Raw genomic sequence first — 23,164 nt, forward strand, 5'->3', positions numbered from 1 at the left:
AAGTATCTAAGATGCGCTTTTAGTAGTCCATCTTCAGAACATTGTAGTTTCACACAGCAGACCCACGTCATTAACATCCGCCGTCGCATAATTACGTAGCCTAGTGTAAGTGCAGTCGGATTCTCTTAGCACCGCGGTTGTCTTTTCCTAAGTCCTTATGAATTCTCCTTCACATCTTTCCTTGACCTCATGACGTTTTCCAACGAGGTCAAGGAAAAGTGGTTAGGAATAGGAGTTAGGACGTATTTTTTTGACTATTCGACCGCAGCCCATGTCAGAGCCGAGGGAAAGCTCATGCCTTTTCATCTGACATCATCCTGACGTTCAGGTCTTTGAAAGCATCGTCGGTATGTAAAAGTAACCTTTGGGTTTATCATTTATTGATATATATGCATATTTCACAAATCAGAGATATTTGAACGGTTTGTGTGCAGATAAAAATTCAGATGGTGTATTCATGTTGGCCACATGTTCTGGCTAGCTTGTAGTGAGAAAATGTGCATGAGATACATTGTATGTAGCAACATCATGCTTACCAGTAGCCTACATTTGGATACATTTGGAACTTATTTGTATAACTTGTGTATTATTTTGTATCATTTGTGGTATACTTAATACTTACCTTGTACTAGCCATAATGGGAATTTGGACACTTTTTGACTGTATGTATTTCTTTCGGTCACTTTTACCCTACTGCCAGTTGCTACATTAAAGAAGGTCAACTTGGAACATCTTTGTCCGTGTAATAATTGGGGATGGAGTTTATCTGCCTGTCAATTCATGCAAGGCGTGTGAAGAGGACAGGACAGAACTGTTTCTCTTCTCTCCCGCAGTGTCAGGTCCTTAGTGCTGATAATACATTAAAGTAATATTTAGACTTTTCTCTCGAAATTACGACTTAATTCTCGTAATGTTATGACTTTTTTAACGTCATTTGTCCCATGGGGCAAGACCAGCCTCAGAGCCAGGTGATCGATTGCAAAAGATTACCCAATCAGCACACAGATCCCGTCCCATTCACTTTGATTGACAGATGGCTGAGACATTATGAAAAGACATTGTGAAATGAAGTCATTATGTAATAAAAAGAGGAGCAATGAAAAAAGAAAAAGGGAAATAAAAGAACCACTTTGAAAAATGTAATTCTGAATATCATCGTGTAATTAAAAATAAAAGCATTTGAAAAATAAAAAAATGTTTTTATGAAATAAAAATACAATTAAATATAGTCATGTAATTATGAAAACACTAATTCTGAAATAATATTCTGTAATCATTTTGAAATTAAAGACAAAAATCAATCAATTATTAATTTAGTTACTGATTATATTATATATTTCTCTATTTATTTATGTAATTATTTATTTCACTGACATATTTATTTATTTAATTGTGACTACTTTGGTCCTCCATACAAGGGTGGGTTAAGGGGTGGGTTGGCCTTGGTTGGGAAACATCCAGATGGAAAATGTGAGTGCGGAAAAGAAACTGTGTGTGCAACATGTGTTCCCTGAAATTACAGTAAGGAAACAAGTCTCCTTAACGGGCTGGGCTTGGTGCAACTGTATATTAATTGAAAACTATAACAGCCTATAGGAATGAGCAATAGCAGAATCATGGGTAACTCTAATTTACCACAATAGTGATCAGGCATGAATTAAATCCTGCATAAAAGGTGAAGGCCTAAATTACATTTATCCTGTGGAGGGCAGTAATACTCCACTACTGCCTCCAGTCTGCTGGAAAATCAACCAGAGGAAGATGAACTCGTGTGAATATTGCCTGTTGCTGGCAGGTTAAACTTTTGGTAGTTTTTGCAATTTACAGCTTGATGATACTGTAGCCTTATATAACATAGCAACAAGAACCTAGTTAGCCATACGTTGTATGGTTATCTGACAACACGAAAAGACAACGTGTGGGGTCGGTGAGTAAACGTCAAAGTTGGCTAACGTTAACCTACAGGTAGCCCCGATACCGTTCACTGTTGGAGCTTCACGCCAAACTCTATTCAAAAATGGGCAATTTAACGTGGCCTTGATTAAGAGAATACGGACACACCTCGTACAACACGACTTAAGAACGTTTCTGAATCTTAATGATCTACTCTTAAATTCGGAATACATTAAATACACCAAGCAGCACTTCTTTCAATAAAATTTCAACTTTCAGAATAGGTTTGTCTGTTATTCCCACACTCTTCCTCCAGCAAAATACGGCGTCGAAGGCTGTAGTGAGCAATGTGAACCAATTTTAAATGCAGTAAAGCGCTGTTTGTTGGATTGTCTTCAGGCCGAATTTACCAGAAGTTGCTATTGATTCGTTCAAGGTCTTAAGTAATGTTCTAACATGTTTGTGTGTTTGCCGATAAGCAAGGCAACAGACAACGGACATATTTTGAATGAATTCGGCGTGACATCTCAACAGAAGAGAGAACAGAGCGCAGCTATGCGAGCTAACCCACAGCTTGTTAACTAGCTAGCTTAGCTACTAACTTACTCAGCTAGCGTTAGCTGTAAACTTATTAACGTTAGCTCGTTAACCTAGACCTGACATGTGCTGTTCTCTCTTTCCTTGTATTTAACCAGCATATAACTAGTTAGCTAATAGGGAAATTTTGCGTGCAGATTGACGTGACTTGTCTCAAAGAAGAGAGAAAATCACAACCAAACATACAGTATCCGGACTACTGTTATCCTAGCCAGTTAGCTAGCAGGTAGCTACTTTTATCTATTTCAGATAAAAGTCAAGTAAAGGTTTAAGTTTACTAATTACATTTAATTAACATGTTTTTAGATTTACCTCAACTAACTAAACTAGCTTGTTAGCCAACGGGTTTAAGCCTTCTAGCGTTATAAATAACAGTCACTGTTAAGCCTAGCTAGCACCACTGTGAGGAGGAGCACCACCAACATCTAGTGGAGGCTGGAGACCAAGTGCTAGTTTGAATGATGACTTAAAGATAAGCAGCCATGCCACTATTAGGTTAGTATCCTAGTTTGTCCTTTTAGCTACCCATTGCAGTGTGCTCCCCCTCCCTTCTCCTGTAGTTTCCTGTCCAGCCACATTCCATTCCAGGGGAAGGGAAACCAGAGGGGAAGATAACTGTAGGGTAAGTGGCTTCCTCTCTGCATTGTGGTACATGCCCTCAGCCACTGGGCGTCCTGCTTTACCAATGGAACAGTGTGTATCAACAACGTCCTTTACTGTGTAGCGCCATAGAGCTCCATCCTCAGTTCAGGACTCTGTATCTTGGCAGGAATGAGCTGGGACAGTGAGAGGCTGTGGCGGCCTCCCCAGTAGCTGTCACCACGGCGGGGGACCTGCGGACCTCCGTCTGCAGGGTGGTCATCTACCTCCAAAGGGACATGTCTGGGGACAGCTGCCTGCACCGGCTCCACGCCCAGGCCGGCTCCACCTCCGCAGCCCCTGCTCTGGCCTGTCCCAAGACCAAGACCTGCAGTTACCGAGGAGCGGTGGGCCTGGGGAACAAGTATGTCCGGCTCAATGTGGGGGGGGCCCTCTTTTACACCACACTGCAGGTGCTGACCAGGCAGAACTCCATGCTGAAAGCCATGTTCAGTGGAAAGCAGGAAGTGTTCACTGACAGAGAAGGTGGGTGTGGAGTGTATTTAATGACACGATTCAAGTTAAGCCATCACTTAGAACAGGGATGGGCAGTCGTGCCATAGATGACCGAGAGCCTGCAGGTTTTCATTCCAACCAAACACTACACCAGCTGATTTCACTGATTATCACAAAGTGAAATCAGCAGTAGGATTGAGAACCACTGTCCTAGAGGGTTAGGCAGTATGTAAGAATTACTAATCACTGATTCATCCATCCATTATATTTCTTTCCCAACATATGAAGTATCTCTCAGTATCTCACACCATTACAGAACCACTGCCACTCAGGGAAGTCTTGATGTTGGTTTTGTGGTTATTTTTAACCACATGTTTAGTGTAGTGTTTGGTTGGAGTGAAAACCTGCAGACTCCTCCATCGCACAGGACTGGACACCAGTGGCTTAGAGGAAACATTGGCTGAATGTGCACTCTCTAACTTACTCTGTTGTTTCCATCCAGGCTGGATCCTGATCGACCGCAGTGGGAAACACTTTGGTAGCATCCTGGGCTACCTGCGGGAGGGCACCGTCACCTTGCCCAAAGGCCGTCAGGCTGTCCTGGAGCTGCTGGCCGAGGCCAAGTATTACCTCATCCAAGGCCTGGTGGAGCTCTGCCAAAACAGCCTGCAGGTCAGTTGCACCCAAAGTGACTGTTGTTTGGAGTAGGGGGAAAAATGGAAAGTGCTCTCCGGAGGCGAGTAGGCGTACATAAAAATTCCAACCAATAGTATCATCACAGATTTTTGAACAATCCCGCCCCTCCCATCATAACTGGTTTACACTTTTAAATGATCCCTTCCCATGTTATGTCGCACCCCAACATCCTGTTTCAACTGGAAATACATCAAATGAAGGAAGAAAGATTTTCAAAATGCCGTTTAATTGTGACTTCAGTTTGACATCTGATGTTTCACGCAAGTACAGACTTGCACTCCTTGCATCTGGATTACAAGGGTCATATAAGCAGTGGTGGGGCAGAGTAGCATCACACTGTAGATCAGATTAGTTGAAACTGTAATGATCCGTGTGGGAAAATGTTGTTGGAGCAGCAAAAGTAATAGGATTCAGCAATTCAGAAATATCCCAGAACATGAGTTTCAGAGAATGTAAACACTACTACTTTAGTTGTTATTACAGAATAAGTTGATTATAAACAATAGTGTTGAATGTGGGTTAAGGAGCTAGTGTAGTTAAATGAATGTCTGAGAAGTTGTACTTTGCAGTCAGAAATGACTGTAGCATAAGATCTTCTACTGACACTCTGTTACTTGCCATATATCTCCTCAGGCAATTTAATAAGAATCACTCTCATCCCCATTTCATGGCTTTCAGTGCTTTGCCGTAACTCTGCGGTGTTTGCTGCAATAGTGAGCGCTACTCAACTCTACAACAAGGCCTTTCAGCGGTTAAAACTTGATTTGCTGTGGACCAGAGTGTGTATTTATGCCTCTAGGCTAGGGCAGCAATACAGTTTGCTGTGCCATCTGTGCAAGACAAGTGTCAGTGGGTATGCATCACGCTGACAGATGTTCATAGGAATGGCTGCTGGGTTGCCAAGGTTTTACAGATCCTGTTGTTTCCAAGGGGACAGATTGCACGGCAGCGAGGCTTTGAATTCCAAACTCACCGGCTCTCATTCATCCCATCAACACGTCCAGTGGTTTATGAATGAACAGCACAAGGCCGATAACACAAGTCATGACAGGTGTTAAGACTTTCTCACCTGGATGCATTCAGAGCTTCAATTACTTTTCCGGTAACTTTGAGTAAAAGTATGATGTTTGGAGGGGAGATGCAGAACATAAAATCTGTTAAAGCTCAAACTTGAACCTTGCCCAACATGGGCTAAAAATCTGTCATGTTTTCTCCCTTTCATGCATCAGCCAATAGAAAATGAACTCACCCATAGCAACCTCTACTACTAACACTGTCTACAAAAATGAACACGTACGGCATTTGTTTCTCTGGGGTTTCAACCCTTAAACTTGTGTGAGAAAAATGTGTTCATTAAAAAGCCTTCAACCATCTCGAATGAAGTTAATTCATGTACGAAGTGTTGCCACAAAACAGTGTGCCTGTGGCCCATGTAATAGTACAGGTGTGAAATGTGTTGTATCTGCAAGAAACTCCCCCTTTTTTTTTTTTTTTTGGTTCACCAACCACAGTGACTGGTTCATCACACATTTTCCTGGCCACTTGCACTATTTTAAGAGCCAACTTGATTTTTGGAATAGAATAGGATTCTAAATGATGGTTGGTTACCTGCCAAAGTGGCTCATAGAGGAGACCAACTTAGAATTTATCAGCATTTGGCTGTTGGCTGGTTTTAATTTCCCTCACTGATGGTTGTACATTTGTTAGCAACATGTGGCCATGTTCTAACCAAGAATAATGGTCACTGAAATCTCCTTTCATCCCCATTTAAATGGCATTCTGTTACCTGTTAAGTTCAAAGTCAGTACCTGGCCCCCAGAGACATAGTAACATTTGTAGACATGCTGGCTATCCTTCAGAGCTGTGTAACTCCTGTGTACGTTCGATCTCTGATTGACAGGACAATAAGGAGCAGGCCCTGTGTGTTATACCTGTGGTCACCTCCATCAAGGAAGAGGAGAGGCTTATCCAGGCTTGTACCAAGGTGAGAGAGACGGAAGTGTGATGATTGTTTCTGGAGTGGTCGAGGGCCCAAAAAGATATACTGACTAGAATGCTTTAAAGTCACAAATGAAAAATGACTTATTTCACCTTGTTAGATTTTTTTTTTCTCACCAAAATCCCATTGTTTTTACTTCTGGAAAACTGTGTATTTTTAGTATTTTTACTTCATGGCGTACCAGTAGGCATACGTACAAATTCAACCAATAATATCATCACAGATCTTTGAACAAGCCCCTTCTTCACCCCTCCTATTATATAAAACCTGCAACAGCTTTCAAAGTTACAGAGTGGCAACATGATACAGTGGTGAAAACCCTCTTTCCTTTTCCTAAGACACCATGTTTGAGTCCTGGTGGAATTTATTCATTTTGAAGAATCTGGAATTTGCGAGGCTCAAGATTATGCACAAAGCATTTTTGAGCTTTTGCACACTTTTGAACAGTCCCTCCCTGCGTGATGTCCCACCCCAACATCCTGTTTCAACCAGAAATACGTTGGATTACAGGAGCAGGACATCATCAAAATGCCGTTTTCCTTGTGGCTTTAAGCTGGCAACTATTCACACAGTAAAAACTATTTGGCAGCTATTCACAGTAAAAGATAACTTTTGTTTACTTCCTCATGTGAATGCACTTCCTTATTCGTAGAAACTTTCTTGGCTTGGTGTCCTTGCGAAATGGCTAATGCCTCCTTTAACTTAATCCATCGGAACATTTATATATTAAAGCAATGAACTGAGATTTCTCTCTCTTTCTCTCTGCTAGCCGGTGGTGAAGCTGGTGTACAACAGAAGCAATAACAAATACTCCTACACCAGGTAAGCAAGCACTCCTCCAAAGGTCCCACTGGCTTCGACTGATCATTACAAAGTTAATTGATGTTTTTCTAAGTACTCTGTTAGGGAAGCTCATATTGTGCAAGCTAATCAAATCTTAATTAGCCACAGGCCACACAGCGGAGTAAATTATTAAGCACTTATCTCTCCGGATGTGTTTGCGTTCGCCTGACAGCAACTCGGACGACAACCTGCTGAAGAACATCGAGCTGTTCGACAGGCTGTCACTGAGCTACAACGGACGAGTCCTCTTCATCAAAGACGTGATCGGAGACGAGATCTGCTGCTGGTCCTTCTACGGTCAGGGCCGCAAGCTGGCCGAGGTCTGCTGCACCTCCATCGTCTACGCCACCGAGAAGAAGCAGACCAAGGTGAGGACGAGATTAGTCTCAACCTGTTGTTGGGACAGTAAGAGAGGGAGAAATCCCTCGTCCTTTCTCCTGCAGCAATTTCTTTGTTACAGTATGAAGAATGAACAGATGAGGCACAGTTGAGGTGTGAAAGTCCTTGTGTGCTTAATTTCTTCACGGGCCAGTGGGGGCTTGTATGGCTCGCTATATAAATTCATTTCTATAACAAATTTCATAATAAATGACTGAGAAAGTCCATATGTTGGGTAAGAAAATGGAATATAAAAAATGGCTTCTCTGGTGCGTTGATTTCAAATAGGCTTAATTCAAGAACCAAAAAAACTTGATTGATTTATTTTACATGTTTCAAATAAAAAATATACCGCTTGGCGAATGGATATAGCACATTTCATGAAATATTTTAACCCAAAATGCTTTACAAACATGGTTAAAAATGATTCAGGGTCATGAAAAATACAGCCACTAACAGAAACAAAATAACCAACACGATAAAAGGACACAGGAACGGGAGAAGTCACGTTTAGGAAATGTAAAAAGTATAAAAAAACAGAAAAAGTCTCTCTGGTGTTCCGCCCCGTCTCAGGTGGAGTTCCCCGAGGCTCGCATATACGAGGAGACCCTGAACGCCCTGCTGTACGAGACGGTGCCGGCGCCCGACAACTCCCTGCTGGAGGCCACGCGCCGGAGCCACACCCACTGCGGCTCCCATAGCGAGGAGGAGGAGGGGCCGGGGGGCACGGGGCCGGAGCTCCGAGAGCGCGTCCGCCGGATCCACGTCAAGAGGTACAGCACCTACGACGACCGGCCGCTGGGACACTGAAGCCGAAACCGGACTGCCGCTAGCTCGTCTTCAGCTGCATCGCCTCAACAGGCCCCCGCCCCCGGCACAAAATGGTGGACACGTTTCAGCTTCTCCGATGCCCCACTTTGTTGACGAACAGCTGACTATGAAGTCTCTCGATGCTCATAATTTTTCCTCTCGAATTTGGCATTTTTTTTTATAATCTTGCCGAGTCTCTCTACCACCATGTGACCTCTTTATTATCTTCAAAAAGTACAAATTGTGGCCTTTATGTAATTGCATTTGACATATCTTTCTAGATAGTTGTGGTGTCAACATTGTCCTCATCATAATTTATGAATTTATATCAGAGGATTCAGAAAAACACCTTCAAATATCTAGAGAATTGTAGTCTTTTTTTGGACTGTAGTAAATATAGTTTAGTAGTGGAGGAAAAATCACTAATATGCACTACTGTATCTTAGAAATGTAAAAAAAAAAAAAGTCAATCAATACAATCATAGCACTTACCACAGTCTGAATCAGCAGGAGAGCATGTTTAATATTTATAGTTTTTGATTGTATTTTTGATATAGCCTACCATTTACAACAGCTTATGACTGTTTGCCAAAGATAAACCATGAAATGGACCGACACTTTCATGATGTATGTTATTTGCACCAGGTTTTCATGAAAAAGTGAATTTTATTTTTTTGGGTTTTTTTTTCAGAATCAAAGTGTGCCTCTAACGTGTTTTTAATGCAGTTTTACCTTTTAATGCCTTTTTTCCAGTCTTGAATATAAAAGTTTCCAATCATTAAATTCTAGTTTGTCATCTGTTCGATAGGCTCCCAGGCAGGCATAATGTTCAGTGTGAAAGTTTGTTAAAATTGAAAATTACAGTGGGGAATGTACCTGGAATTTTGTCAAAAACAAAGTTGGATGCCTTCCTTTTTTTGTAATGTATCGCAATATACTGAAATTATGGCTATTTTTTTTTTTTACTTTTTCTGATTCTCAGCTGATCCTTGCACACCTGTCTTGAATGATGTGTCAGATAATGATTTAAGATTATGAATTAAGAGATACTGCTCTGAATCAGACAGGAATAGTTCAATTCAGTACTTACTTCAGTTAGTTACCAGCTATTGCTTTTAATGAAGGTTTTTCTGATCATAGGCCCCACTCCGATCCCATTATATCACTATAGTCCAATAGTAATCAGGCTAATCTGAAAATGGAAATATACACACTGACATTTAAATTCTAGTGCTTTCATCATGGTGACAGTTTTTTTGAGTAGGAACTGTGGATAACAAACATACAAAGCACTTAATACAGCTACAGAATGAGCAACAAACAGGGTTTCTGATTATTATAATTCTATTTATACAGGGAAATCCCATGAGATAACATTCTCTTTAATATAGGAGTCCTGTGCACAATCAAAACAAGTTTGTAATTCATTCCATTTAGCCAGGGAATAGAACTGAAAAGCTGACTTTGTGAATCAACAATAAGGTTTCTGATGGTTGTAAGTGCACACTCAGCCCACATGGAGGCACAAACAGGAGGCGTAATGAATGCACCCCAATAGGAAAGGTTATTCTATATCGTGCTGCTGTGACGTCAGATCTATTTTTTGCAGCAGCCCAACATAGCATCAATACTGTGAGAATGGGCGACAAAATTAGGGGGCACGTGCTGTGTCATTTTTGGCATATAGGCTTAATCAAATGTCATATCCAGAATCCTTTTTGGTCATTAATTGCGGTCTCTCTGCGTTTTTTGTGTATGTAGTGAATGAAGTGATAGGAAAATAACTGAATTTTCATCAGCAAAGGTCTGTCTGCTTGAGATATTCTTGAAAATGGAGTGGTTTATTATAATCAGTGAACAGTGAAAACCCCCAAAAATGTCACTGCCCTTTAGGACTCTGCCACCATTTTGAAAAACCTTGTTTTAGAAGGACTGTGAACAGCTACGCCTCTGTAACTCATTCCTCACAAGGAGAGAAAAAGATGCTAAAAATAACTGCAGACTGGAAGTTGGAGTGATTCTGGATGTTGGGAGGCTGCAGGTTGGAGTGCAGCATTGCAATGCAATCATTGGATGTTAGGAGGCGGTAGGCTACAGGTTGGGGTGGTACTGGACATAGCCGGTCCTCCCTATAGGCTGAAGGCAAATGCCTAGGCCTCATGCATCCTTTAATGTATTTTTTCTACTTTCAAAAAAAAAAAAACATTACGTGCCAGTGATCATAAAACCAATCAAAAGCACTGATTCGGGGAAGGCCCACCCCCAGCAAAAGATGAAAGTCTTCATTTTAAGCTCATGTCCACACAAGTGGAGAGCCACATTCACCTTAGGGTGACCATCTGGACAGTCCCGAAATTGGAATGTTTGTCCCGCGTCCTGCATGTCATAAGCAGTGTCCCACATTTCAATGATTAGGCCTATTTTTTTTTTTTTTTAGTAAACAACATACTTATATATTTAACCATGCATTTTCTAGTAGCTACTTAAGGAAACTGGTCTGTTTATCCCTCCTATTCTTGCTTAAAATGTGATTTTCAACCAAACTATTAGCCTATTATATTTAATTCATTATATTTATTAGATTGAATACGTCCTAGTGTCGTTAAAATAAACATTTCATAAAGCCTACCGATGATTTAAAGCAGGTTAATATCCAACGCCACTGCAAATAGGCATTCCGTCTAATATTAAATCAGTATTTACATAGCCTAATAATAGTCATTTCTCTCTCTCCCACGTGTCCCGCATTGTCCCGCAAAATCACATCTGCTGTCCTGCAACGGAATAATTAAGAGGTGGTCACCCTAATTCACCTTTGTATTTGGTACATTTTATTTTGATATTCATGTGCCGTATCTTATAACAGGTAACAAACATACAAAGCTTTAAACACTAAATTTTTATTCAGTCTTTATTACTTGATGGTGGGTAGGATTTGTCTCAAAAGGGGGGCCTCCACAGAAAGTTTTGCCTAGGGCCTCCAGCAGTTTAGAGCCAGCCCTGGTACTGGATGTTGGGAGGCTGCAGACTGGAGGTTGGAGGGATGTTGGGAGGCTTTAGGCTGCAGGTCGAGGTGGTGCTGGATGTTGGGAGGCGGGAGGCTGGATGTTGGGGTGGTACTGGATGCTGGGAGGCTGGATGTTGGGGTGGTACTGGATGTTGGGAGGCTGGATGTTGGGGTGGTACTGGATGCTGGGAGGCTGGATGTTGGGGTGGTACTGGATGTTGGGAGGCTGGATGTTGGGGTGGTACTGGATGTTGGGAGGCTGGATGTTGGGGTGGTACTGGATGTTGGGAGGCTGGATGTTGGGGTGGTACTGGATGCTGGGAGGCTGGATGTTGTGGTGGTACTGGATGCTGGGAGGCTGGATGTTGTGGTGGTACTGGATGTTGGGAGGCTGGATGTTGGGGTGGTACTGGATGCTGGGAGGCTGGATGTTGTGGTGGTACTGGATGCTGGGAGGCTGGATGTTGGGAGGCTGGATGTTGGGGTGGTACTGGATGCTGGGAGGCTGGATGTTGGGAGGCTGGATGTTGGGGTGGTACTGGATGCTGGGAGGCTGGATGTTGTGGTGGTACTGGATGTTGGGAGGCTGGATGTTGGGGTGGTACTGGATGCTGGGAGGCTGGATGTTGGGAGGCTGGATGTTGTGGTGGTACTGGATGCTGGGAGGCTGTAGGCTGGATGTTGTGGTGGTACTGGATGTTGGGAGGCTGCATGTTGGGGTGGTGCTGGATGTTGGGAGGCTGTGTGCTACAGGTTGGAGTGATACTGGATGCTCAGAGACTGTAGACTGCAGGTTGAAGTGATATTGGATGCTGGGAGGCTGTGTGCTACAGGTTGGAGTGACACTGGATGCTCAGACTGCAGGTTGGAGTGATACTGGATGCTGGGAGGCTGTAGACTGCAGGTGGGAGTGATACTGGAGACTGGGAGGCGGTGTGCTACAGGTTGGCGTGACACTGGATGCTCAGAGGCTGTAGCCTATACTCCAGTGATTTTCCTCCATTGATCAGTAGTGGGAAGGCGGATCCTCTGACGTCGCCGTCAAGCTGCTCCGCTGCGTCAGAGTCCAGCTGAGGGAAGGAAGGAGGAAACAAGGAATAAAAAGGAAACCGGTTTTGAAGAAAGGGTTTTAAAGGGCGGAGAGAGCAGAGTCCGGATTGCGGAGAGTCTCAGCGAGGTGCGCGCCGTCCACCCAGACCACGGACAGACATGGAGGGCTCCACGGAGGAAGAATATAAAGAGAAATTATTATGGAATGTGAAACGAGAGGTAAGCGCTTCTGTCTGACGGCCCTGTCGAGCTCCCACTATCAGCTCCGGTCAATATGGGCTCCAGTGCTGTTCATTCACATTTAACACTCCATCTATATGCTGGGCTTTATCTGATTATTTCCCTGCCGGGGGAAATAATCAAGACAGCCGACTTGGAAGCGTTAGATTATTATTTTTGCTTGCTTTATTTGTGGGGATTTCATAATGTTAATGTGCAGCCATTGTACTGTGCTCGAGCGTCTAATCCTGATTCTGATCAGTTTGATGCTGCATAAGTTTACCAAACTGACACTGAGGAGATAGGAGAGCCGTAGCCTAGGCTACTGTAGGCTATGTTTTATATTTTTGTGATGTTCTGATTTTTAACGTTTCCTCTCTGTAGATCTGAAATTAGTAGCTTTGATTGGCTTCATTAGGAAGATCAGAAACGCGTCTTGGTGCTCCCCTAACGATAAATCACTGCAATATTCCTATAATATTCCTATAGGGACTGATAGTGTCTGTTGTAGCCTACTCAAGAAGTTTAGAATGACCTGATCTTACTTTGTTTTTTTTCATCTCCTATGATATTGCCACAATAGCTCAATAATATCCCTATAATATTCCTATAAGGACTAGTGTCTGTGGTACTACTCAGTGAATTTGTAGTGACCTAATTGTACTGTGTGGTTTTTTTTTCCAATATCCTTTGGTATCTCTATAATATACTTATAATATTCCTATAGGGAGTTATAGTGTCTGTGGTGCTCAATACTGAGTATATAGTGAGTTTATCGTATTTTTAATCTCCTATGGTATCACTATAATATTCTATAATATTCCTATAGGGATTTATAGTTTTGCTATGATATTTGTATAGTATCCCGCTCAAATTTCTTCTAGGATATACTGTAGTTCTTTTTCATAAGGGTTGATTAATAATCCAACATGCAGCCTTCAGAAAGCCTACTGTCTAAACTGTAATAGCAAGGCGGCTTTTCAGCACAAATTGTCCCTCACCGACAGCACCAAGACACACTGATCCCCGCTGAAACAGTCCTGGAGGCTTTTGTTCCTGAAGGGGAATCTCCCTCCAAATCCCTCTAGTGGGGAATAAATCACTCCTTTAACCTTCTCTCCCCAGTCCCATTTCAATCTATACACTGGCTTCATGGAGTGTGAAGCTAGAGCTGGTGAGGTTTCAAACACTGAAATCTATCTCAAATGTCGAAATCAAGTGCAGTTGATCTGAAAGTGAATTGGAAATGGCAAGGTGTGGCACTGTCTATACCTTAGCCTAAGTGGGCCTAAATTTGATCATTATAATGGAATCTCAAAATCTATTTGAAAGCCATATAAATACAATTTGAGAATTTAGGATAGATCTTCCCTCTAAGCTGTGTATCCATCACATTGACCAAATAATAATGAATTATCAGTCAGTCACTGCTCCACTTTGTCCTCAGAAATTGAGTCATTATAAGCAGGATTCAAAGTTTGGGTGGCAAATGATATTAGATGCATTGACTTTGCCATAGCTTATGGTTTAGAGTCTGTTATCATCAAACACCAATTTTCATTCATTTCTGGAAACTAGCTGTAGTTTTTGCATGATCTTGCTTTACATTCTCTTCAGATTGCATCCTTCCCCCCAAACTGCTGAGTCCATCTTTAAATCCAGTAACTCAGTCTTCATTGCTAAACCCGCTTTGACCTCCTCCTCCCCAACTATAACCCCACCTTGCATCCATCCAGTGATCATCCACAGGTTTTGTTCTTAAACAACTGAATCATCACAGCGTCTGGAAGGCTCATAGGAGTGAAATAGGGACAGTCCTCAGGATGTCTGCAGGCAGCGGAGATCTGTGTCGCCCTTTCTCCTAAACATAGACCATCAGGGAAATGAGGAACATTGCATTCTGGGGGCACTGGGCCATTCAAAGCTGTTTGTCAGTATCCGTCTGTGTTCAGAGCTGAGCTGCATCTTTGAACACACCTCCGGTCATATTGCTTTGTGTTCCAGTAGCACAACAGATAAATTCTTAATGCTTCCTGTTGGTAAAGGTTTAATGAAAACTGCTTTGCTTTGTGCGTCAGCAAGAAGTTTTCTGCACAGTCTCCATAGGTTTGTATATGACTGTGTTTTGCACATGTGCAGTTTTGGACACTTGGACACTGATATGTGAACTTTCACATTTCCCATATGAAAATAACATTTTCATCTGTGAATTGTCTCTTTGCAGGTGATATTAACTTTTCACGTGAAACAAATATCGTCATGTGTAACGAAAGTGAAAATGTGAAAAAAAAATTCACGTGCAAAAAAACAGCTGAATATTTCAACGTTTTTGAAATTGAAATACAACGTGAGTCTTAGTTTTCTGATGTCTGGCTTTGGGAAAGAGTTCATGTTCACAATGTTGATCAGTCTGTTTTATATCATATGAATAACATTGGATTTTCTGTAAACTGAGTTTAGCCAAGTAGATGTTGTGGTACCTTGATAATGTTCTCATTCCCTTATGAACTGCCTTGGACGAGTCCTGCCCAGACAGATTTTGTTCAGTTTGCCATTTTGGAGACAATGAAATATCAGTGTTTGCTGTACATAAGATAAGCCGAAAAATATTGGTGATATATATTTCTGACCAACCATAATGGGAGTTAGCTGATTTGTTCTAAGCTGAGATCAATTTGTCCTTCTTGAAGTAAATGTTAGGGAACCATATCGATCCATTCTTGCTGCTAATATAATGTGGAATCCAAAGATGTCATTTTTTGTTCAATTTGTTAGGACAGTTATTGTATTCTCTGTGTATTGCCTGTCTAAAAATCAATGGTATGATGGAACACAATTCATTCGTAGGATACAAGTCAATGCCTTTTGACATTTAAACACAGCAAACCGCGCTGTGTGGAAGACTTGGTCGAGCAAAGCCCACCGGCTTTTGCTTTTGAAGGTCCCTGCCTCTTTAAGATACAGTCAGCTACCTTGGCATTGCTTGGCAACTGAAAGCTTCAGCAGCTCCCTAAGAAGTTAAATTGCATCAATTGGCGATTAATATCACAGCAGTGAGGCAGCACTGTCAGGTGGGCTCTTTACAGAAACAGAAAGTGGCTTTCTGTTTTCACCTGCTTCCATTAAGTCAAGATCTTTTGTTGTCCTGATTTGTGTATACCCGATCTTCTCAGGTGCTGGTTGGAGTAGGCATCCGTGCAAAGATGAAAGGTTTACTTTAATATTTCTTCAGCCAAACAACAAGTACAACGGAATACTTTGTACTTGTTGCTCTCAAGAAATATTAAAGCTGTCCAAGGCGAGATTTCTAGCCGTAGACGCCTAAACAGCAGTGAGTGAGCGCTCTGTCCAGAGAAAGCTGGACTCACCAACATTAGATCTTTTCCTCTCTCATCCCTTTGATATCTTTGGTATAAAGCGTCACAGACAGGTTGGTGAACATCCAGAGAAAGCTGGACTCACCAACATTAGATCTTTTCCTCTCTCATTCCTTTGATATCTTTGGTATAAAGCGTCACAGACAGGTTGGTGAACATGAGTGTGCTGTGTGCAGTTTACTGACGACACCTTACAGGATTTACAAGTGAAGTTCAATTCATTTGGAGCCACCAAAGTATGAACTTGCCTGTTGCAGCTTTAAAGAAAGTCATTGAAGGGGTCTGAGGCCTTTCTGTATGGTAGAATACTTGCATCTGTTCATTCATATCCCTTAGATCTGAATCTGTTATCCCAGACCCCTCAATCATTTTGACTGTAATGCACTTCAAGTCAGTGGCCAGTCTTGTCATCAACACAAAGCAGGTTGTGAAAAGAGTCCTTTCTCTCTGCAAAATCGGTGGGAGTTTTTGCGAGGTGTATGAGTCACATGCCCAAAGCAGTTTGACAAATGTGATAATGACGGATGATTGAGCGGTCGCAGGGACCGCTCTGATCCCGGTGTCAGACCTAACAATCCATATGACTGACAGGGTGGAATTGAAATGACAGGATGCGCGGATCGGCTCATAATGCCTCCAATTGCGGGTCCCACTCCGTTGGAACGACGCCGAAGAGAGAGAGAATGTTCTGCTGTCGTGGGTCTTCCTGGCCCGGCCCCAGACTAATATAAGAATGATCCATCCACAGAACCCAGAGAGGTCTCAGCTACAGAAAAATCAGACAGCAAAGAAGATTGTGGTTGCAGTCTATTCTTGGAAGTTGCTGTCTTCCTACCATCTGGGATTTTTTTATGCAGATTTGATCATTTTTGACAGGCGCCCTTTGTCCCATTAAATATAGTTTTTGTTGTACCAGGAAATCACTTACTGTTGTAGCTAAAAGATCTGAGGATCACAAACCCTATTCTGTGTGGATGCTCAGCACATTCATTAGGTACCTCGTCCAAATGAGGTTAAAGGTGAAAGAGATGTTGTGAGCTTGGAATGATATAGTCCTGTCTGCCCTTTTTTTTTTTATCGAAAGTTTTCCACATATTCATGATCTTTGAATGTTACTTTATGCTTGTGTTATTGACCAAGCTGTAAATGTCTTGCCTAATGCTGTTAGGTGCCATTGGTATCTTTAAAATCTTCAAAATCTTTAAAATATGCTTTAAAATCCAAAGTACAATTGTAAGATGGCATCAGCAGTAACGCTTAAAGTTCTGGGGTATGCAGATTATCACGGAAAATGCAATAATGATATGACTTAAAACAATAGTGATTCTATGGCTGTGATAAAGAATGTGAAGCCTTGTTGTTTTATCACATTTCATATTTTTTCATCTTTTTTATTTATCTTGTATGTGCACACCTCTTTATTCTTTATATCCTCTTTATTTATCTGGCCCTAGGAATATAAGGTACACTTGGAGCTCAGTAAATCTATTCTTGTCCAGTCAACATCAATACTCCAGACCAGGGTGTTGGAAGCCTCTGCCATAGGCCGAGAGTTTTCTAATACTATTTCCTTTGTTTACTACAGTGAGCTGCCTTGGTTGCCATATTGCAGCCCGCAGCTAAACAACATTAACCTGCCTCTTCCCAGAAGAAATATTCTGTCATTATGCAGCAGAGCTTTGGGTAACTTCTCCCTCAGACCGACACCTCCTCCAGGACAGAATCGTTTCTTCCTGCCACAATCTTATTTTATGACTGCTGCTCCAAGAGCTTGAAAGGCCAGGTCAGCTCTGTCTAAACCGCATTGATATCCACTTGATATTTTGTACGCTGGGGTTAAATGTTAATTTCCTCTCTTTGTTTCTTGACAGGAAATGTAGAGAAATTGATTATACACAGGACATAGTACTGTAAGGACAGAAAATGATTGCAGTGTTGTAATATCTGTGCCGAGCTTTATGAGCTTCATTTTCTTTTTTCGTGTTAAAGTTGCAACAAGTCAACAAGTTCCAGGCATGTAAAGATAGATTGATTCCAGCCATTCGTCCTCCAGAGCCCAGAGCCTCCTGTCACCACTGCACCACCGCACCCCTCCTCCCTATCTGACAACCCTAATAAGGCATGAATAATTACCTCATTAATGGCTGTGTCTCTGCTGTGGGCTGACAATGGCAGAATAGGATGTAACCATATTATGTTGCAGCTACTTCTTGCCAAGGGTTGGACTGGAAGGAGGGATAGCACCATGGCGGACACAGGTCAGACGGCCTGTTGAGGGAAGGGAAAATGATATCCTAGCAAAGTACATGCAGAAAAATAACGGTTCTTCAAGGGTTCTTTGGTTAGGGAAGTGGTTCAGCGTAGATCCACAACGACTCAAAGAACTGTCTGATTTGTTAATATGAAGATACTGCTAAATCATAATAAATAACCCAGTGTGGTTAATAGGACTTCTCATCTTCATCTTATTTCAAAACTTATGAAATACGGCAAGCTAGCACTAATGACAGACTAATGACAAACTGTCTAGTGAACAATTTGCTGCACACAGCCACATTTCCTGTATTCCCCATATTCTCCGTATTTTCTTTCCCAGGAAGAGCATCCTCGGGAAAATCCTCCTCCTTTGCGGCTAGAGGAAGCATATTGCTGATGTTCTGTTGTTTGCCCCAGTCACGCGTGCTCGAGAGAGGGAAAAGTAAATGTGCTTATGTAACAGGTTGACAGTCGGCTAATGAGCTCTTCCCTCTGTTCCTAGCTCAAACCATTAGCTTCGGGATTCTCAGAAGTGTTTAGAAGTTAGCCTGCTTCACTCAGCCGTTTGACATACCAAATATTTCTTGTTATTTTAGTGTCATCTTGGAGCTGTAGATGCCTGTTACATGATAAACGGATGTCCTCTTTTAGTAGAAGTAAATGCACGCATGTGTGTGTGTGCGTGTGTGTGTATAGCTGCCAAACTCCCTCTTGTTTTTCTTTGTCTGAATTATGCTGAGAAAGTAGGCGTCACCAGTGGTCCTACATTGTTTAAAGAGGTAAAAATGACCAAATACATGTGAAAGTTTCTATAGTGTTCACAGCTCACTGACCATAACAAACGTATGGACACATGCACACATGCACGCACATACACATTCATGGCAATACACACCCCAGCACACATTTGAACAACAGCAGATTGGAGTTTTAGCTCTGCAAACATTTCTGCCTCCAGAGCAGCTCTGGATAATCTCACTGGTTGAGTCATTGAGCTAACTCACAAACTTCAATGGCAAAGAAGGAATTCTGATATAAATGACAATGACTTATTTTTCTCATTCATTCATGACCATGGAATTCATGTTGGAAGGTCAGCAGTCTAGTTAACTAGCTTATGACTCGTTTGAACTTGGAAGGTCAGCTAGGCTAACTAGCTAACCTAGATAACTTAGTAGGCTATGGCTAGATTGTATTTTTTCAGTTAGTATCAAGAGCGCTAGGTTTCAAAATATTAGCTAGCTCCCACCTTACCCTTTGCCTTTTCATGGGCTTCAGTCTAATGTTTGCCTGGTGTCCAGCCCCCATGAATTGCAATCTTTTGCACTTTTTGAATTTGCATGGCAATTCATAGGCGTTTGGCCGCAAGCCTATCAATCTGCTTTGCTACTGTGATTGGGCAAAGATTTTGATAACTGACAACTAACACCAACCAATCGGTTTGGGCGAGAAATTACGTCAGTGAATCAGTCATGGATGTAGGCATGTGGCCAAACCTCTGAATCGCCATGGAAATTCAAAAAGTGCTAAAGACTGTGATTCGTGGGGGCTGGACACCAGGCAAGTCTAATGTTACTTAGCCAGAAAAACTGTGGTTCTTTGGCTCCGTTCACTGTTAAACCTCAGTGAGCGGAGCCAAAGAACCACAGTTTTTCAACCAATCAGATTATTTCTGCCTCCAGAGCAGCTCTGCCTCCAAGAAAATTTTTGTATAATTAAAACTACAATCTGCAGAATGATACTTTATAATAGTACATCAAAACAGACATGGTATAATAACAGCTAGCTTTCACAACTTAATGTATAGATCATTCAAAAACACATATTGTAATACTAAATCCTGTTTACTATCCTGAGAAACCAAAGTGTAAACCCTATTGGTAAGCCCTGACGCTCACCAACTTTGAGGTATAAACATCCAGCCAGCTCTAATCAAACTGGCACAGAATCTCACAGAGTCTCAGTCACACCGAGGTGCAGGTATCGACCCATCTGACTGCCCAGCTGTATATCACTTTATTCTGATTCATTGGCTAAAGCTATAGCTGTACTTGAATATATAGATCTATTTGCACATCTCTGCTGAGGTTGTGGTCAGTCAGAGGCTCCATATGAGAGCATTAAATGACAGAATGAGAAGCAGTGGTTCTCCAGAGAGCTCACTCTAACCTGAAATTGATTGTCTGCATGGCTATGGTCAGCAGATTGTATTTGGACCTGTTGGTATCTAAGCACCTGTCCCGTTAATGAAGCCCTTGTGGTCGTTGGGTGCTGGATCCGTCTTGTCACATTGATCCAATGTTCAATCACCAAAAAGACCATTAAAGTGTGTAGCTGAAAGATGTCTGGTGTGAGGTAGTTTGACACCCGAGTTTTGTGGTTAGAGGTCATGCTGACTGGTTGCATTGATTGAGTTTCATGTTTGACTCAGTGGAAAAGTCAAACATCCATGAAGCCTTGAAGTAATCGCAGAACTGTAACGACAGGAGATTAATGAATGACTCAGTGTTTTAGGTACTTCCACGTTTACATGCCCTGTCATTTTCTTTATTTTACTAACCAAAGCTTTTTTCATGACCTCGCTTTTACCACTATAGTTCTTGTTGTGTGTATGGGTGTGTATGGGCGGTTTGACCATATCTGTAGGCTGATTGGCACTTGTCCAGCTAGAACTATAAGGTGACATACTCCTTTTTTTTCATTTATAAATGCTCTTTTAAGTGGAATACTGCTAAATAGAAAAAAAAATACAATTTGTAACTTGTGTAGCCCAGGATCTATTGACAGAATTGAGACTCTAATCTGTGAAGCCATATTGATTTACAGCCTGGAGACTGACATTTTGACCACCTGAACAAACTTTGTTTTTTTATTAGTCTACTGCTACCAATTCCCAATCGACAGAGTCCTTTAAGAGCTTGCAGAATTGTTGTTGCCAGTTGAGTAATTATGTCTTGATAATCAGACACTGTGTGCCAAACCATAGGAGGCATATCAAAGAGCAAGCGATTCCAACAATTCAATTATTGTTATGATACTCCGTTGAGGGACATTGTATTTTCTCTTGCTCTTGCTCACTTCAGCAGGGCAATATGCAGCTTTTTCATATTAAAATAACAATAAATAAATAGGTTTATACTATATTATACATTGTCAGTCTGTCTGTGACCCTTGAAATTGGCTTTTCTATGATGTTGGGGACATTTTGTTGTGGGTGTGTTATATGGGACCTTGACCAGTTGAGGGGGACAAACAATACTTCTCATGCCTCAATGAGTTGCATATTGTAGCTTTAAGGATGGTCTTTTGCATGAGGCTCCCCTGTTGCCCTTTATTCCTAAGAAACTTTCACCAGCAAAGTTTTATAAACAGTGACGGCCAACTCCTCCATGACAGCTGAACCTCATCTTGGTGACAAGGGTGGTTAAGCTCCATCCCTCTATCACAGACATGACTGGTGTACAACCTCCCACACCCCAATAATACCGGGAAAAAAGTCAGGACCAAATTATACAGTCGTCAGAGCTTTATTATCACACACCAGAGCAATTAAATTCTTCCTGTTTATCAATTAGACCCAAACAAGGCAGAGGTGTCAGACAGGGCCAAGATTAATTACTGTCGACAATTAATTCTACGGGAGAGAGAGAACTCAGACAAGCGAACATCAAACTCACCGAGTGTTGCTGAACTCGCCCAGCCTCTCCTCCCCAGAGACACAACAGATAGCTGGAAAAAGACTCATTTGAATGTTTCTGGGGTGCTGTGATGTTAATTGGAAGACAGTGGTGTGGATGTGGCGTTTGGGTGAGACGGGCAGAGCTGTTGCTAACAGCTGTCACAATGTTAAAAGGACCATGATATTTTTCATATTTCTCTGTTGTTTTTCTTCATCAGGTATGCTTCCCACACTGTGGCGAGAAAGTTTCCATACTGACTCTTAACTACAAAATAATTGGTGGCCTTGTCAGCAGTTGTTATAGGCTTTAATAAGAAATGCTTTCCGAATAAGCAATTTCGTCACGTAGCTGGGTGACAAATTAAGCAACTCTTTTTCACCCAATGTGATAAGCACCCAACAAAGAAAAATTAGGCTAAAATTCAACGTGTCAAAGTGTCCCTTCAAACACCTACGTATGAATCTGTGGCTATAATAAGGCTGATGTTGGAGTTGTAGTGGTGAAATACAGTGGATGTCCTGGTTATAGGGATGACAGAGGCTGTGAGTTGGAAATCATGCAATGACCCGTCAGTCCAGGTTGTGCAGATGTGATCGTGGTAACGCCTATCGATTTGTTTTGGCTTAAAGCGGTAATCTGTGAGATCCTTGGTTTTATTGTGTCTCCATCTTTGGTGCTAACCCTGCATTCAAGTGATGATGGATCGTACCTTTCACAGAGTCAGGAATTCGTCACAATTCAGCCATCCAAGTAGTTCACGTTCACGTGCTTTATGGTCCAAAAATTGGAGAAAAGACGTACTATACCCTGCATAATGTATCCTCAACTGCTTACACACATTGCCAGCCTTCTAGGCTAACGCAAGCAATCGAGCTAGCGACAGCCTAACTAGCAAGCAATCTCCGGCTATTTCAGGGGATTACGAATGTAAATACCACAGGTAATTGAATGCCGTAGCACTATAGTTATCAAGGAATTGATAATTGTATTGTATGAAATTTTGTACCATTTAAGTACGACTCTGTGCTCTGTTCAGCCATGTTGGAAAGAGCGATTAAGTCACAACTCGGCCAACTCATGCTGCATCTACAATCCTGATTTCTCCGACTTGATCATCCGACATAATAAGGTGTTCACTTCCTGGTCAGAAACTCGTTCAGACCCAAAATCCGACACCACTTGAATGCAGTGTAAGCACTTATTGCTGTGGTGTTTCTTCCTACGCCGCAGCCGAGGGCATCATGAAGCAAATTCAGGTCAGTCA

At 41.9% G+C, this 23,164-nt stretch overlaps 2 protein-coding genes across 4 annotated transcripts in view; both read left to right on the top strand.

Annotated features, from left to right (window-relative positions):
- The first annotated feature begins 1,751 nt into the window (after nucleotides 1–1,751).
- tnfaip1 (tumor necrosis factor, alpha-induced protein 1 (endothelial)) lies at nucleotides 1,752–9,177 on the top strand. Its single transcript, XM_071922165.2, has 8 exons — nucleotides 1,752–1,927; nucleotides 3,051–3,112; nucleotides 3,260–3,615; nucleotides 4,088–4,257; nucleotides 6,182–6,265; nucleotides 7,050–7,102; nucleotides 7,296–7,491; nucleotides 8,075–9,177. The coding sequence occupies exons 3-8, from the start codon at nucleotides 3,369–3,371 to the stop codon at nucleotides 8,309–8,311; spliced, it is 987 nt and encodes a 328-aa protein (XP_071778266.1). The 5' UTR covers nucleotides 1,752–1,927; nucleotides 3,051–3,112; nucleotides 3,260–3,368; the 3' UTR covers nucleotides 8,312–9,177.
- A 3,309-nt stretch (nucleotides 9,178–12,486) lies between these two features.
- sgsm2 (small G protein signaling modulator 2) overlaps nucleotides 12,487–23,164 on the top strand; it is a 75,436-nt gene continuing 64,758 nt past the window's right edge. For all 3 annotated transcript variants that reach the window (XM_071922158.2, XM_078284122.1, XM_078284123.1), the window contains exon 1: nucleotides 12,487–12,587. In XM_071922158.2, coding sequence (XP_071778259.1) covers nucleotides 12,528–12,587 — 60 coding nt within the window. In that variant the 5' untranslated portion in view covers nucleotides 12,487–12,527. The remainder of the gene's footprint in view (nucleotides 12,588–23,164) is intronic.

Source organism: Centroberyx gerrardi, chromosome 6 (assembly GCF_048128805.1).
Source record: "Centroberyx gerrardi isolate f3 chromosome 6, fCenGer3.hap1.cur.20231027, whole genome shotgun sequence".
Taxonomy (NCBI): Eukaryota; Metazoa; Chordata; class Actinopteri; order Beryciformes; family Berycidae; genus Centroberyx; species Centroberyx gerrardi.